Source organism: Elephantulus edwardii, unplaced genomic scaffold (genome assembly GCF_000299155.1).
Source record: "Elephantulus edwardii isolate Elephantulus edwardi_28Jun2011 unplaced genomic scaffold, EleEdw1.0 scaffold00151, whole genome shotgun sequence".
NCBI classification, from domain to species: Eukaryota; Metazoa; Chordata; class Mammalia; order Macroscelidea; family Macroscelididae; genus Elephantulus; species Elephantulus edwardii.
The window spans coordinates 2,557,184-2,582,871 of record NW_006399901.1 but is presented as its reverse complement, the minus strand read 5'-3'; the positions used below and the strand labels follow the sequence as shown (position 1 = coordinate 2,582,871).

Below are 25,688 nucleotides of genomic sequence, written 5' to 3'. Positions count from 1 at the left end.
AGGCTCCCCCATTTTGAATAATATTGCATGAGTTCCTTGTTTTTCAATGCAGCATAGTATTCCATTGTGTGAATATACCACAGCTTCTCTATCCACTGGATTTCCTTGTAAGCGTAGTTAAAATCCCAATTAAAATTTTATTTAAAAAAAATGAAAAACAGTGAGCTTGTAATACATTATATAACATTTCAGAGGCTGGAGGATATTATGCTGAGTTAAATATCTCAGTCACAAAAGGTTACTGCATAACACCGCTATTAGAAAATAGGACTGACAGGGAGGGTTGAGAGTGGAGAATAGGAAAAGAGTGGATAGATAATGAACACTGCATTAAAACATTGAAGGGAAAGGCTATTTTAAAGGAATATATGATTAGGCATTATATTTATGACAATCTGGAACTAGAGCTTCACTGAAAAGTGAACTAGGGGAGGGAAGAAAATGTGCAACAATGAATAAAACAAAAAACGTACTTGTAATGAGTAAATCATTCATTGTACAAAATTCTATATTGGCTGAAAGCAGAAAATACCTGAGAGATGTTAATTATGTTTTATTGATTATGCAGAGGCTTTTAAGTGTATGTTATTGTGTGCCATTGAGTCAGAACCATCCTGTAACTGACCCTCCAGTGGGTTTTCAGAGGCAGTAAGGGTGTGAGAGGAGATTGCCCATCTTTCTCCTGCAAAGTATCTGGCAGGTTTGAACCTTGTGCATTCATAATTGCAGCACAGATTCTTACCATTAATCCACCATGGCTCCTTTTTGAATAATAACAAATTATGGCTAATATTGATAAGAATGGGAATCCTAAAACACTTATTTGTGCTTAAGCAAAACCTCCACAGAGACCAAGAAATACTCTGTCTGGTTTTAAATTAGGAATGGTGTGTGTCAGGGTTGTATCCTTATTCTGTGCGAATCATTCATGAAACTGGACTATGTAAAGAAGAATGTGGCATTAGGATTGGAGGAAGATTTATCAAGAACCTGCATTATGGAGGTGACACAGCTTTGCAGAAAGTGAAGACAACTTGAAGCACTTACTAAAGATGAATGGGGGGGGGGAGCTCTGGTGGCCTAGTGGTAAGGAGCTGCAACTACAATCCCAGAGGCGCATGGTTCGAATCCACCAGATGCTCTGCCGGGGAAGGAGGGACAATCTCCTCCTGTACCAGTCAGATCTGATTTGACGGTTCACTCACACGAAAATAATAAAATAAAAAAAAAAAAAGATCAATGGCAACCTTCCGTATGGATTACTCATCAACAACAAGAAAACAAAAACCCTCACCACTAGGACCAGTAAGCAACATTATGATAATGTTAGACTGAGAATTAATTGAAGTTGTCAACAGTTTGATTTTACCTTGGATTTACAGTCAGCACCTATGATAGCAGCAGACAAGAAATCAAAAGATGTATTACACTGGGAAAGTCAGCTGTCAAGGACTTCTCCAAAAATTTAAAGAGTAAGAATGTCAATTAAAACAGGATGTCAAGACTAAGTAAGGTGTTCCCTATCCAACCCATAGTATTTTCAATTGCTTCCAGTGCATCTGAAATTTGGACAGTGAATAAAAAAGACCAAAGAAGAATTGATGTCTTTGAACTGTGGTATTGGGAAAGAGTGCTGAATATCCCACAGACTACCAAAAGAACGAACAAACTTCTTTGAAACAAAGCTTCTTGAAGGAAGTGCTCCTTGGAGGGAAAGACTTTGTCTCACTTTGAATATATTCTCAGGAAGAACCCATCCTAGGAGAGAGACATCATGCTAGGAAAGGTGGAGGCTCGGAAAAAGGTCAACCCTCAACAAGACAGATTGTCATGCTTGAACCCATTCTGGTAGATACTGTGTCAGAGATCTTGAGGACAGTGCAGGATAGGGAAGGGTTCAGATCGGTTGCTCATAGAGTTGCTATGAGTTGTAGTTGACTTTACAGCACCTAGCAAGTATTCTACAAAAAGAGCCATATGCATTTTGATAGTTTAATTGACTTTGTGTTGGGGAATGCATCTGCTTAATCAGTTTATGAACACAGACTTTATTTACAGCTTTTAAAATTTATTTTAGCAATATTTTATAGGGGTGGGTGTGTGTGTGTGTATATATATATATATATATATATATAAAAGTGTCTTAATTAAAATTTATAAGCAGTTTCTTTTTGATAGTGTTGCATATGTTTTCTTAGTTTTGATTTACAACGTTACCGTTAATAAATAGAAATACTATTGTATGTTGGTCTTGTATTCTGTAACAATGTTGAACTTATTAGCCCTAATAATTTTTGTGTTTATTCTTTAGACGATTGTGGTTATATGCTATGGTTATTGTTATGTGGTGTCAAATAGACTGCAGCTCATAGTGGCCCTGTGGACAGTGAATCTGACCCCTGCCCTAACCTGTGCCATCTTCACCATCATAATCATGTACTCTGTGACATTTTGATGCCTTTTCCTTAATGCTTGCTTGTTCTGGCTAGAGCTTTCAGAATTTTGTTGAATGGAAGTGGCAAAAGTGCATATCCTTGACTCATTTCTGATCTTGGGGAAAAAGGTTTTCAGCCTTTTATCATTAAGTATGATGTTGTCTGTAGCTTGCTATTTTGTTCTTGCAACTTTAAGTTATAATAGAGGAGGAAAAGAAGAAAAAAAAATCTATTAACTTGTTAATTATCATCATAATGACATTTAAAAATGGTAAGATTTGCCCCAGGTTTTCTGCAAGACTGAAGTTTCTGTGCCATGGTGAACATTCATGGTTGTAGACTTTATCTGAGAAATATGTTGAGCAGGAACTGATCACTATTAAGTTACTTGTTAGCGCTACTGAGCTGATTTTAAGAACCTGGATCTGACTGCAGTCAGTTCTGGGTCAAAGTGGAAACAAGTAACAGCTTTAAATACTTAAGGTAGACACTCAGAACAAAAAGACATTGAAAATGAGGGGCTTGAGAAATTTTATTCTAAATCACCATTTGGTTTCTCTTTTCAGGAGGAGCTCTTGGATATAAAAGAACATCCCTATTCCAAACAAAGGCCTTCATGCCTTTCAGAAAAATATGACAGGTATGAGGGGGCATGCTTCTTGTCATTAATTCCCACATTTGGTAAATTAAGAATTACATTATCGGGAGGATTTTGGTAGATGTAAGCATAGCAAGATTTCAGCTGTTGATGACACTGGGCTTCTGCACCTGCTTATTGAGAATAAGTGTGATGAAATAGCATCTCATTGAATCGCCTTCCTCAGTTTCATTGTGCTCTTGGCCACTAATCTAGATTCTGAATTCTAAGGCATTATAGGACAACTAAGTCAATTCCTTTTCATCTAACTGATAACGAAACAAACTGGGAAAGAACTTGACTTGGTCAGGGCTACGTAGCCAGGAAAGAGAAGACATGAGGTAGGGAACCCTCTCCAGGATCCTTTCTCTCTGCCTGTAATTTTGAAAGTGTTTCCTCAAAAGCTTGTTCCACGTAGGAGGGATCTGAGTCCTTTTTCCACTCCCTTCACCAGATAAACAAAAAGCAGAAACATGCAGCCATTGAGATGACTTTTCTTTGCTTCTTCAGCCCCCTTCTGGGAGGTGGAAGGCCTGGAGTTGAGAAGATTAAAGCTGGCACCCTTTATTACAGTAGCTTTCCATTGTTACCTTAGTCATTTCATAAATACCAAGATGGATGGTTCACACTGACCCACATTTCTAAAGTATAAAGTATTAATTACCTTGAACTCCTTGAATAAGAGTTGCTCCTTCTAATTTGTATATGGACCATTCAGAAGTCCTGTTAAACCTGGACCTCTGCCAGTCGCCTTAATGAAGGAGCTATTTTGAGTAATGGTTATTCCAGTTGGTTAGGGTTTCTCACATGTCTTTAAAGCTCTTTTAAAGCCTTCTTATGGTTCAGTTGAATTTTATTCTTAGTTATTTCTTTACAGAATAAAATAAAGTTTTCTTGGGCATACATATTCAATTTTAATCTAAAGTGGATGACATTGAACCCAGCAATAATAAAATTTAGGAAGCAGAAGGAGCTTCTCATTCTGCTGTCTTATCTTAGAGTCGAAATGTGTTCGGCTTTTAAACTCTTAGCAGAGGATGGTTTCGATCCATCGACCTCTGGGTTATGGGCACAGCACGCTTCCGCTGCGCCACTCTGCTAGCCAGCTTTTAAACTCTTTAAGTCATTTTTTTTAACCATTGTAGGTAGCAACAGCTCTCTCCTTTAAGGCATTTGAAGCTGTGATATTTATACATGTATTCTGGAGAGCTCTGGTGGCCCCTTGGGTAGAGTTACACTGCTAACCCAAAGGCGGCCCGTCTCTCGTGGTTTGAGTCCATCAGCAAGTTTGAGGGAGAAACATAGGCAATCTCCTCCGGTGTGATTTACAGCCCCTGGACAAAAACCTCTGCCGGAGGGTCAGCTGTGAGTTGGCTCCAGTTCGATGGCAATGAGTGACATGTAGCAAACACTGTGACTGCTGCCCCCTAAGTAATGTGTACCTTTGTGGGACGTTGGTCTATGGGAGAAGACAGTCAGCTATGCATCAGATTTATCATCTCTCCATTACAGGTTGTGAGGGACAAGTACAGAGTTAGTGCTAGTGCAGGGCAAGGACTGGTCTGATCTGGGCCTTGAGAAAGTTCTCTCTGCAGCCAGCTGAGACATGCGGCTTAGTAACTTATCCAGGATACACTTGGCGAGTGGCAGTGCTCGAATTTCATCTCGGGTTGTTGTGCCTTCAGCCCTGCACACCATACCACCTGCCATCCTGGTCTTAGTGAGCAAATAATAAAATAAAACCTATAGATTTTAATCTATCAAAAGCTGACAACCCTTTTTCTGGGAAAAGCTGAGCTTGTTTGCAGAAATACACCAGAAGAGTTCAGGAGCCGGTTTTGATGAAATAATTAGTGAGGGGTTTAGTTAGCTTGTAATAATCTTGAGTAAATGTAGTAATCAACATATATGGCACTTCTCTTTGTGTAGGCCAGGCGGAGATAAAATGATAGGTGCCCAGGCTATGTGGTCTCAATGCTTCATTTATGCACTGACCACTGGTTTATACGTGAATATCACCATCCAGAAATATCATTGAGTGCAAGGGATGTCCAGGAGGGAGCTGACATGGCACATACCCTGATCTGGGCTTTAGCCTCCCTATGAGAAAATACACTCTTTAAAGTAAAAAAAAGTACTACTGAATTAAAGTTTCCTGTTTTCATATTCAAAGAGATGACCCTTCCGAAGACAACTGTGAAATTTTATATTGTAAAGACGTTTCCATAATCTTTTAGCCTGAAGAGGTACAGAGGTTAGATTACACAAGCCAAATGCTGACCGTTGGTGCTTTTTGACAGTGGTGACGGCGTCTGGGACCCGGAGAAGTGGCATGCCTCTCTCTACCCAGCTTCAGGGCGGAGCTCGCCAGTGGAAAATCTCAAGAAAGAGCTGGATCCAGACCGAGCTTCCTTGGTGCGCAGGGTAGCAGGTGAGTCACTGCACAGCCACGCAGAGGTGGGATCAGTGAGATGGGAGACACACTGGCAGCGGAATTAATTTTTAATTGTGGGAATTTTTATGCCTTGGGGGAAAACAATGTTTTAGGAAACTGGGTTTGAACCACCAACCTTTATACCACCCAAGGGGGTACTTGGTTGACAGCTTTGATCATTGCCTAAATAAGGATTCACGTTACCGTGGAAAAGGCACTGCAGAGATTAATTATGGAAGTCTTTTATCATGAAGAACACCCATTGCTTCAACGAGACAAAGTTCTCATTGATACTGCAGTGTGTGTTACTATATATCTGTTGACTGTTAAGCACAATCTTTCCACATCCTTCTGACTTCTGACTTCCCTCCCTCTGACACCCAAACATCAAGTGCAAAAGAAAAATGCCCTTGTTGGTTTGCATAACTTCCTCTCTCCTGCATCTTTCTAGATCCCCGAGAGCGCGTGAAGGAAGACGACTTAGATGTTGTTCTCAGTCCACAGAGAAGAAGCTTTGGCGGAGGCTGCCACGTGACGGCTGCTGTGAGCTCCCGGTGCACAGGAAGCTCGCTGGAGAAAGACAGCGATGGGCTTCGCCTGCTGGGTGCTCGCCGCATCGGCAGTGGGAGAATCATCTCTGCTCGGACGTTTGAGAAGGATCACCGCCTTAGCGATAAGGACCTCCGGGACTTGAGAGACAGAGACCGCGAGAGGGACTACAAAGACAAGCGTTTCAGGGTTTGTCTTCTGCCCCTTTGATACCTCAGACGCTGGGGCTCTGACCTCACTTCATGTGCTCTGGGTGACTTCTGAGATCGTGGAAGATCAGAGGGAGGAGAAGGGGCAGTGACGGGCTTCAGTACACTTCAATAATGCAGCACAGTATTGTCATTGCAGTCTTAAGGGTTATTTAATTTCTCAAGGCTGTACTGGGGATGGAAATGCCTTAAACTCGAATCTTATTTTTATGTTGTATCGTGTACTTTTCCAGAGAGAGTTTGGGGACAGTAAGCGTGTCTTTGGTGAGCGTCGGAGAAATGATTCCTACACAGAAGAGGAGCCAGAGTGGTTCTCGGCTGGCCCTACAAGTCAGTCTGAAACCATTGAGCTGACGGGCTTCGATGAGAAGATACTGGAAGAGGATCCCAAAGGGAGGAAGAGAACACGGCGCCGGACGGCTTCCGTGAAGGAAGGTCAGCACCAGCTCTGGGAGGACGGAGAGGCTTGCTGTTCTCACTGGTTTCCCGTTTCTCACTGGTTTTCCGTGCACTTAGGATTAGGCGTGGGCACGGGAGGGAAGGGGCGCACTGTTGAACGGTTCTGATTTTGAAATGACTTAAGTGTTAATCCACCAAGTATATAATTATATTCTCTCCTCAGCTTATGTGTCTGTAGTGCTAACCAGCAAAGGCTAAGATCACTTCCTGAGAGCACGACAGGGTTCCTTGGGCACAGGAAGTATGTGGTGAGATGAGAGGTTTAGGGACCGTGCTTAGTGGTGAAAGCTTTGTCTCCAATCCTGTTGACTGCAAACAACCCTGTGAGATATGGGAACTTTGGTGTCCACCTTAGAGAGGTGCAAATAGAAAAAGAGCTTAGGTGACAAGTCTGTGGTCACTGGTGAAGGACATGTTAGAGTTAACGTCTGTAGGAGACAGTTGGCTCTTTGCGGTTCATCTTCTGTTCACCATGTTGGATCTTCCCAGGTCAGGTGTGAATGACTTGGCTTCTTCCAAACTTAATTTTCTTAGGTCTGAGGGAAGAAAGAGTATCTTCTTTGCTGAACTGAAAGGGCCAGAACTGATGTATGTGGAGTACCTACAGAGAGGAGGGGCCCCTGGGTTTGCAGCTGGTCGTCTCTGGTAGCAACCTGGCTCTTGGGTGGCCAGCTTTGAACTGATGGTCTTGAGAAGAGATGAGGCAGGGCCATGGTGAAGAATCAAGTAGGCCACCTGTGATTTGATAACTGCTGCTTAGATAAAGGATAATCTTTGACAAAACTGACCTAGAGGTAAGAAGCTGTGCTGCAATCCCAAAAGCATGCAGTTAGAATCCACCAGATGCTCCCAGGAGAAAGATGGGCAGTCTCCTCGTGTGCAGTTTACTGCCTCTGAAAACCCCCTGGAGGGTCAGCTATGGGTCAGTTTTGACTCTATGACAAAACAGCAGCAGCAAGAATTAAAGGTAGATGTGTTTCTGTGTGATTGGGGACACTGTTTCCTAACAGTAAGGGCTAGATTTAGCATTGAAGATGATGAAAGCCCAGCTCACCAGCACTTAGCGAGTGTTAGATCCCTTCAGCATTCAGGTTGAATTAGAATAAAATTCTTTTGGTGGACACTGGGCAATTTAAGAAGTTACTTCATTATATGAGTAGTAAAATATTTGGTGCCAACTTAAAATCACAATGAGGTTAAAACAAATGTAGGAATTTCTTTGGGAGGAGGAGGAAATCTCATTACCTTTATTTGTGCAGTTTGTAAAAATCAGTAGGTATTACTATTATCCTTGTGGTGCTACACACCCCTCATTGGATGATGGAAGAAATTGATGGGTGACTTGGACTTTGCTCTGAAACTAGTTTTTGCAAAACTTTCTCTTGCTCTCAATGAGACTAAAGTAGCACCAGTATGTGATTTATTTCTTTTCTTCAGGCTTCTGGGGAGACAAGTAGATGTTTTCTGAGTTAAACTGAACTTTTTTAGTAATTTTTTAAAATCAACAAGTGGAAAATCTGCAGGAGCAAGAGTATGACACCTCCTAACTTTACAGATGCTGCTGAGAAAGACGGGAGCCTGGAGAGAGGGACCAGGATCATGGCAGAGCCTTAGGGGATTGGCTGGTGTCCTGTCCTGGCTCAGCCTGTTAACTACAAAAGGTTCCCAAGTTGCCCTAGCCTTATGTTTAATGTAAACAAGTACCCTGTAGTTTCGTCTTGGCTGGAAGGATGAAAGGAGCGGAAGAAGCCAAAGTGCTTTTTATTAGGGGAAGGTGTTTTTTAAGGGATGGCCTAGCGAGAGTCTCTGAGCCCATGTTCTGTGTGTGTTAACCTTTTAATTCAGCAGCTGCATAGCTGTCCTCTTCAGGTGCACAGACTCAGTGCTGGGACGGTAGCAGTGAACTTTGCCAGTGTTACTTTAAAACATTTCTTTGTCACCTACTATATACAGGGTCCAGGAGTAGCTGCTGTGTATTGATGAATATAGATGATACTGTAACCAGGGGGAAAAAAGAGGAGAAATGGCAAAAACTGTCCATTGATTTTTAAAAAAGACAGTTTGCATCTACAGCCAATGGACATATACGCTCATTCTGAAGTGTGATAAAACTTGCCATTGATTGTCTTTGTCTTGACACTGGTTCCCGGCTTTAAAGTGTATCATAATAAGTGGCCAGTTATATCTGTTTGTCTGACAGTGCCCTTGTGCACACTCATCCTCTGGCAGCTGGCAGGCTCAGTCTGCTTTCCAGAAAGCTTTCCGCTTACATGAAAATGTGTGCCTGGCACTCTGCTTCCTTCTTACCAAAGGGCCATTCTTCTGTTAGAAGATGTCTTTATTTCATCACAAAATGAAAAGAAGGAAAGGAAAACTCCTGCCATTTCTTTTGTAGATGGATGTGCAAAGCACAGGCTCTCTTTTGCCCCCTTTCCTCATTTGAGACACAGACTGCATCAGAACATTTGCTTGTCAGATGGACTCTGGTGGCTAACGGTCTGCGGAGAAGCGCTGGATCATGGAGTCCCACACAGGGTGGAGGAGCTTTGGGTGTAGTGCTGGGGAAGCTTTTTGTTCCTGCCACTTGTACTGAGGTGGTTCTCCCTGCTCTGCTCTCTCACTTTCTGGACCATAACTGGACTGAAAGCAGAAGTTAGCATTTAGCTGCACTTGTTCAGGATTCCGGCGGGTAAATTACAAGGCTGCAGCAACTCTTGGGGACTTTCTGGAAGGATGGCTTATAGCTCTTGTGATCTTAAAGCTACAAGCAGTTCTTTGATAGTACTGTTGGAACATGAGGCTCTGGAAGTTCTGTTCTCTTTACAGAATAACTCCCTTGCGGTTTGGGGGTTTTTTCCATGTTGTTGCAACTCGTGGCTGCCTTACATATGACAGAACAAACCACCGCTCAGTCCTGCATCATCCTCGTGGTATATCCAAGCCAACTGTTAAAGTCACTGTCTGTCTCATGGAGGGTTGCCCTCATTTCCACTCTGTCAAACATAATGTCCTTTTCTTGGCCTTTCCTGATGCCACTGCCATCCTCACTTCTAAGGAACATTTGTTGGTTCGTCTGGCAGTTGATCTTGTCTTCAGTATTTTTCACCAAGTCTACAACTCAAGCGTGTCATTCTTTGATCTTCCTTTTTACTGTCCAGCTGTTCCACGTGTAGGAGAGAACTGAAAAGACCAGCTTGGGTCTTTGTTTTTGAAGCAAATTTGTACACTGCAATGCATCATCTGACTGCTGCTTCCACAGGCCTTGAGAATTGAAGTCATGCCACTTGGAATGACATCTTTAACAACTTCTGTTTCTTCCCTTTCATCGTTGTATTGTTTATTGGTCCAGTTGTGAAGACTTCCATTTCCTTTATATGCAGGTTGGTTCTTGTGCTGTGTTGTCGAGTCACCTGTGACTCTTAGTGGCCCTAAGTACAACAGCTCTGAACCCTGCCCTGTTCTGAGCCAATCTTATCATCTCCAACAGACGTTAATCCCATTTCTCCAGTCACTGAGTCAGTCCATCTTATTCCGTGTCTTCCTCTCCTGCACTGTCCCTCTAGCCTTCCAAGCATGATATTCTTCTCCAAAAATATCTCCTGGCCATGTGCCCAAAGTGAGAGGAAGCTTCAAAATCCTTGCCTCCAAGGAGAAGCTTGGTTTCACCCATTCCAGGACTGATCTGTTTGTTCTCCTGGAGGTCCCCGATACATTCAAGACTCTTCTCCAGCACCACATCTAGAAGGCATTGATGATTCTTCTATCATCTTTAGTCTTTGTCCAGCTCTCTGACACATAGCAGGTAATTGCGAAAACCATGGCCATTATAATCCATAAAAAATGCTGTAGCCTTTGACTTTCATCAGTAAATTCTTCAAGGAGGACCTCATTTTGGCAATCAAGTTTGTTTTACCTGTATGCATAGCACAGGTTGTTAGTGAATCTTCCCCTCATCTTTTTTCCAAGTTCTTTTTTAAAAAATTGGGATTTGTTCCTCCTGTACCAGTCAGATCCAATTTGACGATACACACACACAAAATAATCAAATTTAAAAAAAAGAAAAAGTTGGGATTTGTGGGAATGTTTACAAAGCAAATTGATTTTCCGTTCAACCATTAATATCTTTTGTTTTATAACATTAATTACAGCACCCACAATATGATCAGCATCTTTCCCGTTTCCTCCCTCTAATTGTGATTTCCATTAATCCTCTTGTCCTGACCCTTGCTGCCTTCAGGGCTTTATTTTTGGGCAATTGCTATTGGTTGGTTGTTCGGTTTTGTTTTTTAATTTATTATTAATTTCAATGAAAATTTACAGAGGCTTTGGGTTTCCATTTATTCATTGTTGCACTTTTCTACCCTCCCAACTCTCCCCCCTAGTACACTACCCTCTTGGAAAAGTAAAAGAATAATTCTTTCATTGTTTTATAAACCCTCCCCGAGGTCTACTCCACTATGCAGCCTTTGCTCTGGACTCCCGTCATGACAAAAATACCTAATCACATATCCCTTTTAAACAGTTTTCTCCCTCATCTGTTTCAATGCAGCATACATTATTGAACCCATCTTTCTCAGTCTGTCCCCAAACCCAAGGTCAGTCCTGTTTTACAGCAGTGGCACCATGCAGTATTTGTCCTTTTGTGACTGAGATACTTCACTCAGCACAGTGTCCTCCAGGGTCACCCATTTTGAATAATACTGCATGAGTTCCATGTTTTTCAATGCAGCGTAGTATTCCATTGTGTGAATATACCACAGCTTCTCTATCCATTCGTTTGTTGATGGGCACTTAGGTTGTTTCCAACTCCTTGCTATTGTGAACAAAGCCGCAATAAACATGGGTGTGCGTAAATGCTGTTGTTTTTATAATCTTAAGTGGTGGTCTGTTCTAAGTAAGGAGTGGATGCCTCCCTGGAGATAGTGTTCACATCATAATCATGTCTGTTTTCGGAATGAAGTTGAGCCACTTCATTCAGAAGTGAGTTGGGACAAGATGTATTCCACGTTTAAGGGCAACTAAGGGCCTTTGCCTAGAGTGGAGGTCTGCTCAAAGGTGTGGTTTTAAAATGCTGCAGGGCCCTCAGGCCAAATATATTAGTTTTCAAGTGAATATTCCTTAAATGACACAGCAATCTTTTGTCTATTTGCTGACCTGAACAACTTGGTGTTGCTGTGATGCTGCACACTGTTCCATAGTCTTGTCAAATACCATAATGGTTACCCATTATGTACAATGTTTGGATGAGTTTCCTTGATTGATTTATGCTGGGAAGCAGGAATGGCATCCACTTCCTAAACTAGATGCCTCTGGAAACTCTACAAACTCTCTAAACTCTAAAAATGTAGAGAAATGATGCTAGTTATAGAACAGAGTTCAGGTCTTTTGTGCAAAACTTACTCTCATCGTATTCGACTTGATGACAATTGTGGTATCAAATACCAAGTGTTTGGTGGAGCTCCTGTTGTAAAACAGGTTTAGAAGCAGGAGTGGCCTGAATGGCATCCACTTCCTAAACCACATGCCTCTGTAAACGCTGTGAACTTAGAGAAATGACAATAGTATGGAAAGGCATTAGGTCTTTGGTTCATAGAGTCACTTGGAGTCTCCCTCAACTCAAGAGCAGTCAACAGCAGCAACAAAGGGCCATAGTCTTAGGGGTTTCACCAGTCTCTCTTTAATTATGAATTATAGGTGAATGTTTACAGAACAGTTCCGTTTTCCACTAAATAATTCATATACATTTTGAGTAAAACCTTCCTCCACTCCTGGCTCCATAGACTTCTCATAGATCTACTTGATGGACTATTTGTTCAGCATAGAGACTGAAAGAGGTAAAAGAATACAGCCTTGCTGCACACTTTGCCCACTTGGTATCCTTGTGCTCCCTTCAAACAGTGGCCTCTTAGTTCATGTACAGGCGCAACGCAGACACAATTAAGTGTTCTGGAATTCTTGTTCTTCATAATGTTACCTGTATTGTATTAGGATCCACACAGTCACATGGCGTTACACAGTCCATAACATGGGTTAAACATTTTCCTGATACTCTCTGTGTTTAGATAAAGTCCATCTGATATCAGCAGTTATATTACTCATTTCATGTTCTCTTCAGAACCTGGCTTAAACGTCTTGTCAAGCTTCAAGCTCCCTGTTCGGCTGCAAGTGTTTTAAATCATCATCTGCAAAATTTTGTTGGCATTTGATGTTAGTGCTGTTGTTTGATAATTTCCACATTCCATTTGATGACTTACTCTGAATGGGCATGAATATGAATCTCTCCGAGTTAGCTAGCCAGGTAGCTGTCTTCCAGATTTCAAGTGAGTAAGTCCTTTCTACACAGCATCCATTTGTTGAAGCATCTCAACTAGTATTCTCTTGGTTCCTGGTGTCTTGTTTCCCACCATACCTTCAAGTGGGCAGCAATTCTTTATCATACGGTACTTTTTTTTTGTGGAAGGAACTTTTTTTTTTAATTTTATTCGTTTTAATGAACATTTACAGAGACTTTGGGTTCTCATTCATTCATTGCTGCACTGTTTTCTCTACCCTCCTCCCCAGTTTGTTCTTCTCCCCCACCCCCGAATGTCTGTTTTAATTGTCCAATTGCCACAGTGCTTGTCAAAGCCAGTTCTGATTAATCTTCTTTGTCAGTGTGTCCTTTGCCATTCCCTATCACTCCTCCCTGAGAGAGACTTCACCCTGATTCATAAGGAAAAGGGGATGGCGTATTCTCTTAGCTACTTCCTGCTGAAAAGGGACGCTGTGGGTTTCAGGGTGAAGATCTTCTCTCACTACTCTAAAGGGCCCCTTTGGCAGTAGGAAACACGTAGACTGTTATGGAGATTGATTTTGGAATTTAGATGCACTGTTATCAGTTGTGCTTAGCTGTACATGTTCATATCCCTGAAGATGTATCATGGAAGTGTTGCAGCCTAGAAGACACAAATTGAACAAGTTAAAAGTACATGAGTCAAAAATTAAAAAGCAATAATATTCCGAGTAGAGGTTCTTTTTTTCTTTTTCCCCCGAGTAGAGGTTCTAATAGTGGCACGAATCAAGTTACAGAGGGAAGGTGGTTCTTACAATAAAAGGCCTATAGACTAGCACTCTGTCTATTATAGTGTAGCGGTTAGGAAGCACAAGATGTAGAGGCTCAACTATGTCATTTATGGTTCTTAAGTCCTGGAGCAAATTCCATCTACCACTGGGTTGTTTTACAACTCGGAAGTTTGCATGCGATGATCGCTGAACTTTTTGATGCAGTAATTCTCTACATTCTTTCTTCTTTTTTTGTGTGTGATTTGAGTGAAAATTTGCAAACCAAATTAGGCTTCTGTTGAACCATTCATAAAAACATGAAGTGCTTCATGAATTTGCATGTCGTCCTTACATAGAGAATGTGTCAATCAACTCTTTACATTGTTCCAGTTTCCTTATGTTGTTGTTAGGTGCCGCTGAGCTGACCCTGTAAGCAGTAGGTCAAAACCTTGCTCAGTTCTGCATCATTCTCAGGATCTCTGCCATGTTCAAGCCCATTGTTGTTGTCGTCACTGTCAGCCTGTCATGGGTCTTCTCCTGGGTTGACCCTCTTCCTTTCTCAGCATGCTTTTTACCGTAGGACTGGCACATTGGAAAATTTTTGAATGCATGTCGTCAAAGTGGGCAATATTTTAGGGAGCTCTGGTGGCCTAGCGGCAAGAAGCTGTACTGCAATCCCAGAGGTAGGTGGTTCAGATCCACCAGATGCTCTGCTGGAGAAGGAGGGGCAATCTCCTCCTGTACCAATTAGATCCAAAAAATAATAAAAAATAAAATTTTTTTAGAAAGTTTTTTTTTTAAAAAAAAAGTGGACAATATTTTATCTTCTTCTTTTTCCTTACTTTATCTTCTTTTGATGCCTCCTGCATCATTCAGTATTTTGACCATAGACTGTTTCAGTGTTGCAACTTAAGGCTTGAATTTTTCTCTTCAATTCTTCTTTCCCCCCTTCAATATGCCACGTTTTTTATTAATGTCTCTTGCATTTGAAGTACTCTTCAGTGACACCTTTGGCCTGAGATTCTTTGCCATAATCCTTAACACCTGCACAGCTTCACCACCCACTTTGTGAGGCTTTCCTCCTCGGTCAGTTTTGCAGAGGCCTGCCCACTCCCCTAGTTTCTTGCTGTCACCAGTCTTTATCAGGTTGATGTGGTGTTCAGCACAAAGGGCATCTACTAAGTGGACATACAAAGCTCATTACAGTTGGTGCACAGAGACGGGCTTGGCGCTTGTCTAAGGCTTTGGCAGCTCCGCGGATTCTTCATGCGAGGCCTTCGTGGATGAGGGTGGTCTTTAGCACACCTGGTAAAGCGGTATTTAACGTCCGTTACTCCTCCAGCAGCAAAGCCTTCCTTGGCTATGGATGTGGGTGGAATGCAGCCAGGTCTCTGCCTCCGACAGCTCTGCAATTGGGAAGCTCTTTCAGCTGAAACTCTCTTCTTACCTTTCTGTTTTCTAACTCCAGATCTCTGCACATTTCATAATATTGTGTCCTTCCTTCTGGGGCTTTCCTTTGAAATTTTCTGTTTAGCTCTTTGATGTCATCATTTCTTCTTTTACTTTAGCTGCTTTGTGTTCAGGAGCCAGTTTCATAGACACCCGGCATCTTCTCCTTCCTTGAGTCTTTCTTAGTAATCTTTCACTTTCTTCATGTGAGATATCTTTGATGTCTTCCCATAAGTCATTTTGTCTTTCTAGTTTCAGATGTGTCAGATCCATTCTTGAAATAGTCTCTACATTCAGACAAGATGCACTTAACTCTGGCTAAAACTAATCTGCTGGGTTTCTGAAGTCTTAGCAGTTGATACTTCACTTGACAGTGACAGTATTTCCCATCTTAAAAACCACTGAGGATTCCTGAGTTTTAAGTTTCCTCTGAACTACAGGGCAAAACAAGGCCAAGTAGAAGAGAGCACCTGCCTTCAGAGGGTCACTCCAGTACAGTGTAATGGTGCTTTGTGAGCTAGCACGAGGATTCCAGGTGAGGCACCAGTCAGTCTTGCTGGGTCGTATAAACATGGGTAGGCAGAGCCAGCTTCCCACACGAGGTGCTCTTTGACCCTTGCCTTGCAGGATGAGCCTGTGGACAAGTGAGAATTGCCCTCATGCCTGCTCCCCTGTAATCCCTTCAGTTGCTGAATCCTGCCTTTAGAGCTTTGGTGGCGCAGAGGTGTGGGCAAAGGCAGAGCCAAACTGCTTTGCTCCTATACTTAAGCAGTAAGAGACTTGTAGAGACTCTTTTTAAAAGAAAAAAAAAATTCCTCTTGATAAAATAACACACTGCACTAGAGAACACACGACGTCCCGGGGGCGGTGGGGTGCATTGCTGTCAGTGTTCCGGCTCGTCATGAAGGCTTCCCTCCTCCTCTAGCTCCTGCCGGATGGCGACGATTTCAGTCCTGTAAGTGCTGTCCCTGTCCAAGAACTCTGCTTTGAACGCCGTCTGTGGTTCTTTGTGCATGCGTGTAGCTGGCTGATACAGAGGAAGACTGGAGCACATGGCTTGATCAGACTGTTTTGTCCTGGTTTTGCTTTCAGGCCTAGTCGAGTGCAATGGAGGAGTGGCCGAAGAGGATGAGGTGGAGGTCATTCTTGCGCAGGAGCCTGCAGCTGATCAGGAGGTGCCGAGGGACGCCATCTTGCCCGAGCAGTCCCCAGGAGAATTTGACTTTAATGAGTTCTTTAACCTTGATAAGGTGCCGTGCTTGGCTTCGGTGAGTGTAGCAGCACACAACCATGGCTGGAGCAGCCTTCCAGTTCACTGGGACCTGTGTCTCTAAGTGGTGTTTCGGTTGATGTTTTGGGTTTGGGTGTCGTCTTTGGCTTTTTTTTAAATCCCTAAATATGATTTGACTTTTTGTTGGCTTTGTTTTGAGAGGCTTAGTGGAAATGACTGGGAATTTTGTCCCGATTAACTTTTAGCCAGGCTGATGGTAGAGAGGTAGAAGCCTTTGGCTATTTAAGAACACTGTCTGCGTCTGTCCTGAAGTAGTTAACTGTTTGGTGTAAAGACTTAGGGAGGAGGCGGCCTGTTCTACCTGGCCATTTGTGTTATGCTGCATTACTTTGGTAAAGCTGCTCGTTTAAGTGGTATCTATTATGTGATGGTTCCAAGAGCCTCCAGTGGAGAGGGACCTGGGATATTATTGGTGTTCTTGAGGTCTAACCTTTCTCAAGTTCTAACATCGAAAGAGTTGAAACACCTGGGGGTGCCCAGGTTTTCACGTGTGGCCTGGCCTTGCTCCAGCCGCCTTCAGATACTTAGGGATTAGCATCCCCAAAATTTTGGTGAAAAGATACAACTGTGGCCTTTGTGTACAGAATACAGGTTTTGTTGGTTGCTGAAAGGGTGCATGAGACTCTAGGCAGATTTGCAAAACCACTTAAAAAAATAAATAAAATCTGTATACTTCAGATGTCCTAATTCTATAAAGCAAGTGAGTCTGACCAGTCCATTAGAATTCATGGCTTATAAGAATTGGCTTAAATTCCTTTGCTTCTCCACTCTCACTGCTGTTAGATTCCTATATGAGCAGACAAAACTGGGCAGGATAGCAGACAACACTGGCCTGTCTTCATTGTCATGTGGCTCTACCTGAACCCCCAAAAGATGGGCACTCAGGGTAGGTGAGCAGGCACAGCACGGTGAGGTGTGGAGCGCTATGTGAGAACCTTAGCAGGAGGGGTCACCGTCTCTGTAGTGTGCCCACTGCTTCAGTCCAAGCAAAAGAATCCCATCTTTCTGATCTAAAACTTAAGTGGTCCCCTCCAGTGTGTGGTCTTTTTCTAGTGGCATGGGAGTTAAAGCACTCAGCTACCAACTGAAAGGCTGGTGGTTTGATTCTCCTGGAGCTTCAGAGGTGCTGTGTAAGCAGCTATGTTTGTGGAGAGGAAGACTCCACGCTCAAACCAAGTGCTGAACTTGTCAACACACATACTGGGCTTTTTGCTTCAGGCAGTGCTAGGTCTTCTCCTTTGAGAACATTTGGTAATGGCGTGGGTTTTCTAATGACTTGCAGCAGTCATTTAATCATCACACACCCCTTAGGAAGCATGTTACATATGAGCAAACAGGCACAGTTTAGATAACTTGCCCAAAGTCACACTGATAGTAAATACTGGGAACTAATTTTTATTCACGGTGTTTGAGTCAAGAGTCTGCCCTCAATCTCTCATAGCTCTGCTTCCGTGAAGTGTCAAGGTAGGCACAGGAAATCTCCTTTGCTTCCAATCCCAGCTAAACCACTCCACTTTTTCATGGAGGGACTACTCATTGAGACCAAAAAAGCAAAACTGGAATTCATTTTTAAAAATTCTGGTTTAAAAATGCAGTCTAACCAGGTAAATTCTAATACAGTATTCAAGAACTGACCAATAGGAAAAGTAAGTAAAAGTCTTTATTACCAAAACCCAATCCACTTCTGACTTACAGGAGCCCTTAGTCAGGTTTCCAAGGCTGTAAATCTTACAGAGTGGCTGTGAGAGTCAAACCACTAACCTTTGTATAGACAGCCCAACACGTAACACAACACATTATGCTACCAGGGCTCCTTAGAAGTCTGTATGGGATTTAAGTATTTTAAAATGCAAAGTATTTAGAATAGTGCTTGACACTTGATAAGCTCTATATATTCGGTATTAATAGAAGAACTTTATATCTAAACTGAGAATGCACTTTATATATTTATGTGTGTGTGTGTGTGTGTGTATAAATTTGACCACACACTAACCAACAATTAAAATTTCAAATACTGTATTAATTTATTTCATTCAAAAAGAAGTATCAGGTAACTCAAGGTTGAGCTGTATTCTAGGAAGATACAGTACTGAACAAAACAAAGTTGCTGCTTTAATACTTTCTAGTAAAAGGGGACAATGAGTAAACAGATACATATACACATATGCTGCATTCAGACACACATGAAATGGCAAAGGTGATGGCCAAAAAGAACTATAGAAACTGAATATTTGAATCATGTATGTAAGTAATGTTGATTCAAGTAATTAAAAATAAACTTTTGGGGGAGCTCTGGTGGCCTAGTGGCAAGAAGCTGCACTGCAATCCCAGAGGAACATGGTTCAAGTCCACCAGATGCTCTGCCGGAGAAGGAGGCGCAATATCCTCCTGTACCAGTCAGATCTGATTTGATGGTACACGTAGCACACAAAATAAAAAAACCCAACAACAAAAAAAAAACCAACAAACTTTTAAGATAATTCAACTTCTAAAACTGTGCCTGACCTCTAACAAATGTTCACATATATTGAATGAAGAATAAGAAAATTAAAAACATTAGAAGTCCTAAATTAAGGGAGCTCTGGTGACGTAGTGGTAGAGAACTGTACTGCCAACCTGAAGACATGCGGTTCGAATCCACCAGCTGCTCCAGGGAGGAAGATGGCCTCCTGTGCGATTTACAGCCTTTGAAAACCCACTGGAGAGTCAGCTCTGAGTCTCCAACAACAGTCTATAACAACAACAAATTAATTAGGGCATTTAATAGGAGCATGACATAAGAATCTAATTTATACTCAAAAGTATGTACAGAAATCGAAACAAAATGAAACCAGTAAACCAGAATTAAATAGATTGAAAAAAGACAGTTCTGTGTAAGAGTGGAAAGTAATAGGGAAAAAAAGTATTGATTAGTAAAACCAAGTACTTGTCATCAAAATATTCTATTTGATTAGAATACTGAGGCTATATCTTATTTAAAATGCCTTTGTTTGAAGGAGGAGACTTGTAGGTTACCTTCAAAAATACTACCAAATGCACAGTATAGGCAACTGGAGAAAGGCCATCCTTTAGCTTAGTAGAGGTAGAAGAGGAAGACCGTGACTGAGATGGGATGACATGGTGGCTACAACAGTGCCTCTCGAAACATAGCAACCCTTAGGGGATGGCAGAGGACTGGACATTGTTTCATACTGTTGGACACGTGGGTTGCTGTAAATGTATGGTGCTTAACAACAACTGAAACACCAGGTTAGCGTTCACAGGCTCCTTTTCTCCATCACTTGGTGACAATGATCCAATAGAAAATTCTCTCACCAAAAAGTGAGTCCTAGTCCCACCTCCTGTACCAAGATGCTGGGAGGGGAAATTGGGTTGGGGTGGCTCAGCTCGCTCTGCTATGAAAACCAGCGCTGACTAGACAAACTCTGGGGACTCGGTTTGCATTTAAAATGCTTTCATTTCTTGAAATTGGCATTGCTACCAAATATGCATAGAATTAACTTTCTCTCCTCATTTATCTGTATCTTAGCTGCAGTAAAACCTCTCTACCAGAAAGTGTTAGTCACTCATCAAAATATGGAGGGTACTTGGTCCAGATATCCTGTGATCTCTCTAAACAACCTCCAGCTGTTGCATATCTATGTCCTTGATTTTTCAAGCTCTTTCTGTATCTTCTGACAATTTCCCTTTACAATATGGCCAGAAGAAAAAAATTCAATTGCAGTCATCATTTTGCTATTTGTCAAATTTTGCAAATTTTGAACTTTTAACATTGAAATAGAATGTGTTTGCTTTTTTTTTTTTTGTGGTTTGAGTGAAAGTTTTCAAAGCAGGGAGATTTTTCTCAGTCACTCATACCCATTTTTCTTGATAACATTAAAAACTCTATTCACATTATCCGATCATCCCCTTAGTCTATGTTGCCTTTCCTTTCACCCATCTTAATAAGTAGGTATTACTTATTTATTAGCATTTAGTCCCTTCTCCCTCCCTTTTTACCCGCATTCTACTAGAGTATTAGTTGCTAAACATTTCTATTCAGTCCATCACCGTGGTGGCTTATATTCTGAGTACAATTTCTAATTTTTCAGTGAGACATCATTTGTGCTGCTTATACTTTTAATTGTTCCAAAATGAGTGTACTGGAAAGTCAACATTTAAAGTGTGAGTCTTCATGTGAAATGTGACTGAAGCTGTCTGATAGAGGACTGCATGAGGATCAGTTTGTGTAGGTATCTGGGTTATGATAAGGTAGAATTAGAAATTCTTTTTAATTTTATACTGATTTCTTTACAAAGTTTGAATACATTGTTTTTCACACAAGATCTTTCCCGTTTCTTTCACCCCCCCACACATCAAATTGTGCAACCCTATGATTAACAGCGCCCCTCTCCGCCCGTCCTCATCCTTCTGTTTCAACTCCTCCGCCCCCCACCCCGTGGATCCTCGTACTCATTCTACAATAATAGTTTTATACGATAATTGTGTTTATGGGACTGAGTTTACTTGGCATAATTCTCTCTAATTCCCTCCCCTCCCCCCCCAAGTTCGGTAGTAAGAAATCTTTAAAAAAACCAACACACCCCAACACGTATATCTAATTTTTAAGAATTGTTAATAGAGATACCAGTGTGGAGTAAATTTTTCTGATCATAGGGTATCATTTAATTGTTCATATTATTAGACTGAAAACTAAGGAGGTTCATTTAAGACTTGAAACTTGACATTAAGTTCAGGCATATTAGAAATCAGTTAAGGATAGTTCAACAATGAATGAATAGAAATCCAAAATCTCTGTAAATGTTCACTGAAATTAATAAAATTTTTTTTGAAAAAGAAATCAGTTAAGGGAGCTCTGGTGGCCTAGTGGCAAGAAGCTGCACTGCAATCCCAGAGGTACATGTTTCAAATCCACCAGATGCTCTGCTGGAGAAGAAGGGGCAATCTCCTAGTACTAGTCAGATCTGATTTGACAGTTGTTGTTATGTTTTTTATGTGCCATCGAGTCGCTTGCAACTCATAGCAACCATATGTACAACAGCCCTAAACTCTGTTCTGTCCTGTGCCAATCACACCATCTCTGATACACCCATCCCGATAACCCCAGTCACTGAATTCATCTCATAGGGGACCTATCCCTCCTTGCAGCATGTCCAAAGTATGTTAGATGGAGCCTTAGAATCCTAGCCTTCAAGGAGCAGCCCGGTTTGACCCTTTCCAGGATGAATCTGTTTGTTTTCCTAGCAGTCCATGGTATTCTCAATACTCTTCTCCAGCACCACAGCTCAAAGGCATCAGTTCTCCTTCTATCCTCCTTAGTCATTGTCCAGCTCTCTGATACATAACAAGTGATAGCAAAGACCATGGCCTGTACCAGATGCACCTTAGTCTCCAGAGAGACACCATTGCTCTTCAGTACTCTGAAGAGGTTCCTAACAGCAGACTTTTCTATGGCAATACATCTTCTAATTTCCTGGCTACTGGTGCCAAGAGTGTTGATTGTGGAGCCAAGCAAACTGAAGCTGTGAACAATCTCAATCTCTTCACCATCCATCCTGATGCTGCCATTTGGCCCAGTGGTGAGAATCTTTGTCTTCTTGACGCTGAGCCTCAATCCATATTGGAGGCTGCAGTCCTTGACCCTCTGCAGCAAGAGCTTCAGGTCCTCCTCAGTTTCAGCAGTCAGGGTTGTATTATCTGCATATCGCAGATTGTTGATAGATCTTAACACCAGTCTTGACCCCACATTTCTCCTCATAGAGCCCAGCCTCCTGGATAATCTGTTCTGCATACAGGTTGAAAAGGTATGGAGACAGGACACATCCCTGGAGTACACCTTTCCCAATTTTGAACCTGCAGTGTTTCCTTGCTCTGTTCTGACTGCTGCCTCTTGGTCCCAGTATAGGTTTCTCATTAGAACGATCAAGTGTTCTGGGATTCCCATTCTTCTCCGAGTCAGCCACAGTTTGCTATGATCCACACAAACACCTTTGCATTGTTAGTGAAACACAGATAGACATTCCTCTGGTATTCCCTGCTTTCAGCCAAGATCCATCTAACATCAGCTACAATATCCCTAGTACCACGACCCCTTCTAAACCCAGCCTGGACTTCTGGCAGTTCTCTGCTGATGTGTTGTTCCAGTCGTTTTTGGATGATCTTCAGCAGACTCTTGCAAAAAAAAATTTTTTAAAGAATCCGTTAAAAATTCATCTTTTGTATCCTCACACTTTCTAAACTTTGACTTAGAAGTTCTGCTTGTTTAGTTTTGGGCTTCTACAATTGTTCAGATTAAAATTTGAAGTGGGTTCTTTATCGGCTCCCATCCTTGATGTTTAGTTGAAGGCCACCCATCACTTTAGCAATTGGATTCTTCACGCTGGTGCTGAATTTTATTCTGAAACTGTGTCATCTGATACCATCTAGTAGAGGATGACGTTTTCTGATGCAGCAAAGGATGAAAAACCAAGACAGTTTCTGTGGTGTAGACGCTTTGCTTCATATAGTTAGAAAGAATATGCTTAGTTATGCCCAAATTAGGTTACTCAGAAATGATCCAGTAGAGGAAGAAACTGCCTCGCTGCTGCCCTCCATCAGGCTGCCGAGGCTCTGCACCTTTAGAGGAGCAGACTGCCCGTCTTCTCTCGTGGAGCAGCTGGTGGGTTCAAGCTGTGGACTTTTCAGTTAGCACAACACACAGTGCACCCCACCCCTAAAGCTTACAGAAAGAAAAGTAAATGAAAAGGGGCTACGAATCCCAGGTTTTGAGGGTGTTACCTGCAGGTCAGTAACATCAAACAAATTTCAAAGTAAGTGACCTCTTTTTTAGTTATTTTTCTTCTTATAATTCCTGTTTATCAGGAATCAAGTTGCCAAGATGACTATACTGAGGACAGCTGGAATCGTCTTGTCCTTTTGCTGATATTATCTTCGCTCCTTTTCTCTCTCCCTCTAGATGATAGAAGATGTTTTGGGAGAAGGGTCGGTCTCTGCCAGCCGCTTCAGTAGGTGGTTCTCTAACCCCAGCCGGTCCGGAAGCCGCTCGAGCAGCCTTGGGTCCACACCACATGAAGAACTGGAACGGCTTGCAGGTAAAATGATATCTGAGTCTGGCCTTGCATGTAAACTTTGAACCTTCTCTGACATTCTCGGTTCCTAAGTCTGTTAGGTTCAGAGATTCTGCGGAGACTGAGTTACTGACAAATTTGTGTCATCTCAATGCTGCTGAAGAGCAGTTTGTGCTTTATATTGGGACCAGTTAATTATGAGTGTGTCTTTTCAATACCAGGTCTGGAGCAAGCTATCCTCTCTCCTGGACAGAACTCGGGGAATTACTTTGCTCCTATACCACTGGAAGATCACACCGAAAATAAAGTTGATATTTTGGAAATGCTACAGAAAGCCAAAGTGGACTTAAAACCTCTTCTCTCCAGCCTTTCTGCAAATAAGGAAAAACTGAAAGAAAGCTGTAAGTGTTGACAAGCCTGCATTTAGGTATTTGGAAATGCTTGAATGCTCAGCCCTGAAGTAGCTGATCTAGCCTAATGCTGTTTCTTCCACAGTAGAGTTTATGGTGGGTTCTTACAAGAAGCTCTTTGAAAATCTGATTGGCCATGCACCCTATGACGAGAACTTTAATGCCTAGTTTCCCTTCTTCCCTGCAGCCTGACTAATGCAGTAATGCTCTTTATCTGCAGATTTACTTAACTCTGGTTTCAGTTGTCCCCAGTCAACTCATTCCTTTGATCCAGTCTGCTGCATCTTTGCTTATATATCCATAAAATAAAAATATACTTTCTAATAACTGGCAGGACGGCTGGCATCTTGATGGTGGCTTCTCTTGGTGGCAGTCAGGCAAGGGAAGTTTCTGGGGTCCTTTTCCTTGGTGTCACTGTTCCTTTTGCCCTTCTAAAGTGAGTGGGCGGTCCTGGGCCATAGAGTAAGGGTAAATAAAAGGGGGAGCCTGCCCAAGGGGTAGCTTAAAATTCTTTAGGGCCCTGGGCCTGCTTTACTTGTTTTCGGTGAAATCTTCTAAGTCTTATAACCCTGGTATGTCCGCTTGCTGTACAGCAGTAACTCTGGTTGCTGTGAAGCTGGACACTGTGACACTGATGTGTCAAATGCAAGAATGGTTACCAATGGTGGACAGTGTTTGGTGGAGCTCCCCGATTAAAACAAGCTTGGAAGCAGGAGTGGCATCTACTTCCATAATAGCTTGCCTCTGAAATAGCTTGCCTTTGGAAACCCTATGAACCTGGAGAAAGGACAAAAGTTATACTGGTGCTCATGTCTTTTGTTCATAGGGTCGCTATGAGTCACCTCTGACTCGACAGCACTTAACAACAATAACCTAGTAGGCAGATAACTTCCAGATGTTAGGCTATTTGGAAATCCTATCCTTGGGACCTGAGTGAGGTCTCCAAAGCACTCGTAAGATGCTTAACAGGTTCTGTTTCAAATCCTAGCACCCCATAATTGTGGTCCTTAGCTTCTAGCATCTGTCATTTTGTAGCTATATATTTGGAAGTGTGTGTGTGTGTGTGTGTGTATATATGTATATGCATTTTCTGCTCCCTCCCCCAATATTCTCTGCCACTAAATTCAAGGGTCGTGGCGTTCCTAAGGAGCTGTATTTCGAACCCACATACAATTCACAGCTTCTCTAAAAACCATTGGAGGGTCAGCTGTTGACATCACAGCAATGAGTTTTTACATCATTCAAATACATCAGTTCTCTTAGGGCTTCCTTATTGTCCAGCTTTCAAATGCAGAATGACCCATAGCTCACCCTCTGGTCAGTTTTCAGAGTGAATAAAACGCTCAGGAGGTACTTTCTCAGCTTTCTCCCACAGAGCAGCTACTAAACTCAGTGCCTTTTCATTGGCAGTGCAGTTCCTGACCACTTAGCCACCAGGGCTCCCGGTCAAGATGCCATTCTTTTGCAAATTTATATTCATTCCATTCAACACTAGTCAACATCTCAGCAAACTGTTCTGTGAATATTGACTAACTGATTCTAAACATTCAATTACAAAACAAAGGACTTAAAAGTAAGCATTCTCACAGAAAAACAACACAGGAGGGCCTTTACCACCACTAATCAGGACAGTATACAAAAAAGATAAACAAAATAGTTCAAATATAAGCCCACATTGTTTTGTTGTTGTTGACTGCCATCAAGTCA

General features: G+C 42.1%; 1 protein-coding gene and 1 non-coding gene across 2 annotated transcripts in view; one reads left to right on the top strand and one right to left on the bottom strand.

The window, feature by feature from the left end:
* EIF4ENIF1 (eukaryotic translation initiation factor 4E nuclear import factor 1) overlaps nucleotides 1–25,688 on the top strand; it is a 60,129-nt gene that overhangs the window by 20,174 nt on the left and 14,267 nt on the right. Inside the window, exons 2-8 of the mRNA XM_006894887.1 lie at nucleotides 3,002–3,075; nucleotides 5,373–5,503; nucleotides 5,958–6,244; nucleotides 6,498–6,699; nucleotides 16,306–16,481; nucleotides 23,460–23,595; nucleotides 23,793–23,972. Of these exons, the coding sequence (XP_006894949.1) occupies nucleotides 3,002–3,075; nucleotides 5,373–5,503; nucleotides 5,958–6,244; nucleotides 6,498–6,699; nucleotides 16,306–16,481; nucleotides 23,460–23,595; nucleotides 23,793–23,972 (1,186 nt within the window). The remainder of the gene's footprint in view (nucleotides 1–3,001; nucleotides 3,076–5,372; nucleotides 5,504–5,957; nucleotides 6,245–6,497; nucleotides 6,700–16,305; nucleotides 16,482–23,459; nucleotides 23,596–23,792; nucleotides 23,973–25,688) is intronic.
* Nucleotides 4,101–4,172, bottom strand: TRNAM-CAU. Its single transcript has one exon. It is a non-coding gene; the product is annotated as a tRNA-Met (tRNA).